We start from the raw sequence: 2,026 nt of genomic DNA, 5'->3' as shown, positions 1-2,026 counted from the left end.
GAAGCAAGCGGGGTCGAGAGCCAGCTTGAATCGGCCCTGCCTCGGGAGCTGGTGCTTGGAGAACCCTTTCTACTTCTTCACATCCTTTCCTTCCTGCCCGCTGCTGACTTGGGCCGAGCTACTCTGGTCTGCCGCCACTTCTACGCAGTCGGCGCACAAGATGGCGATTACTTGTGGCGCAATCTGCTTGCCCAAGACCGCAAGCTTGAGGATTGGCGCGATGTGCGGCGCAAGGAGACTGCCCGAGCATACGTCACCAACGATCGGCTATTTGCCAGGGCCTGGCAGAGTGGAGATCTGCAAGTGGTGACGCTGTCTGGCCACAAGGTGCGCCTTCCACACAAACATTTGCGTGGCTGCAAATGCACATCTTCTGCAGAATCAAGTTTTTCTCAATCGAATGTGCGCACCAGATTTGCAAGCTTGAGAGTTGCGGGCCGTTCCTTATTGGGTTCAAGATGGTGGAGCGCACTTCACCTGAGATCATGGTATGGGACTTCTTTCGCGAGCGCCAAGGTCCAGTGGCGCCTTTGGGCCTGCCTGGCGGCAGCCGCTTGCAGTTCGTCGGCTCCCCGGTGCCGCTGCACATCATCCCTTCGCTCAACCCTCCCGTCCACCTCCGAGTTGAAAGGTATCCCATCCCACCTTGCTGGCCTGATCGCGTGTCCTTGCACTCATCTCTGGGCAACACCCTCCCTGTTGCTAGAAAGAGGAGAAGGGACGACATGGAAGCCGATGACGTCGAATCGGAGGTGCAGCACTTGGTAGTGGGCACCTTCCACACCAACCTCTATCACTCGCTCCGAAACGACTGGCCCACCACGCCCATCGCTCTTACCCGCAGCAATAGTACCACCCATGCACCTCCTTCTTCCCTGGTCCCTTCACACAAACCGGCGATGGCTAACCGCCGCTATATACACAGCGTCGTACCAGCCGTATGAAGGAGAGGAAGACAAGCACATCGTGGATCCGTATCCGCTAGAGACCAACAAGGTTGTGCTCAACAGCTGCCAGTTCACAGAGTTCCCCTCGGGTAATGCCCCGAGCCGAACGGCCAGTCCATTCCACCCGGTGTCTCATCTCTTGGTCTGTGTTCCTCATGTGCGCAGAGCTTGTGGCAACACTTCCTCGCCACAGCAGATGGACGTCAAAGCCCGTCTTGCACCACCTCGACCTCAGGTAGCCATCCGCATTGCTTTCAGCGTGCCTAGTCGATCGATCCGCTGATCTTCTCCTGCTCTGCCCCTTCAGGTTCAACAAAATTACTGCGATCCCGGACTCGGTGTTTCAACGGCTGTCGAACATCCGCGTTTTGATCTTGTCTAACAACCGCTTCGCGTCCTATCCTACTGCAATCACTCACCTCAAGGATGTATGTGTTCCTCTCTCTGCCCGGCGGTTTCACTTGCCCAAGTCACCGCCCTGTGATATCACTTCGCTTCGGAGGTCTAACTGTCACACACACACACACACACACACACACACCACGCTCTAGACGCTCGAGTTCTTGGATATTGGCGACAACAACATCCCGATTATTCCTCCGGTCATCGCCGCGCTTACAAACCTGACTTTCTTGCGGCTCTCCAAGAACCCCATCAATGAGTCCCCTTTGCCCGATCAACTTGGTACAACAATCAGCCGGCTCGCCTCTGCACTTTATCCTTGCTCCTCACCTTTCATGTCCGCAGGTTTGCTGACAAAGCTCCAGAACCTGCGGTTGTACAAAACGGGCATCAGCGAAGTGCCGCCGTGTGTGACTCGCTTGGTCAACCTGGTACAACACTCGCGACTCCCCGTCTCTGCTGGCCAGCCTAACAGTTGGAGTGGGGATGCCCGCGAGTAGATGGAACTCGACTTTGGCGAATGCAATCTGCGGGAGCTGCCCGAAGGTATCACCGCGCTGACGAAGCTGAGGATCCTGCGACTCGACAATAACAAGCTCAATCACCTGCCGGAGCACCTGTTCGACGCGTTGGACCTTACCGAGCTCACAAGCGCCGACAACCTCGGTATCAGCACC

The 2,026-nt window shown here is 56.6% G+C and overlaps 1 protein-coding gene across 1 annotated transcript; it reads left to right on the top strand.

Moving 5' to 3' along the window:
• Nucleotides 1-458: 458 nt before the first annotated feature.
• On the top strand, nt 459-1,849 carry ACA1_080870 (leucine rich repeat domain containing protein; the record flags this gene model as incomplete). Its single annotated transcript, XM_004367702.1, has 7 exons — nt 459-631; nt 719-849; nt 926-1,036; nt 1,113-1,182; nt 1,255-1,375; nt 1,499-1,631; nt 1,695-1,849. The coding sequence occupies 7 exons, from the start codon at nt 459-461 to the stop codon at nt 1,847-1,849; spliced, it is 894 nt and encodes a 297-aa protein (XP_004367759.1).
• Between the last annotated feature and the right edge of the window lie 177 nt (nt 1,850-2,026).

This window comes from Acanthamoeba castellanii (assembly GCF_000313135.1).
Source record: "Acanthamoeba castellanii str. Neff unplaced genomic scaffold scf7180000084618, whole genome shotgun sequence".
NCBI classification, from domain to species: Eukaryota; Discosea; order Longamoebia; family Acanthamoebidae; genus Acanthamoeba; species Acanthamoeba castellanii.
This window is presented reverse-complemented; position numbering and strand designations above follow the sequence as displayed.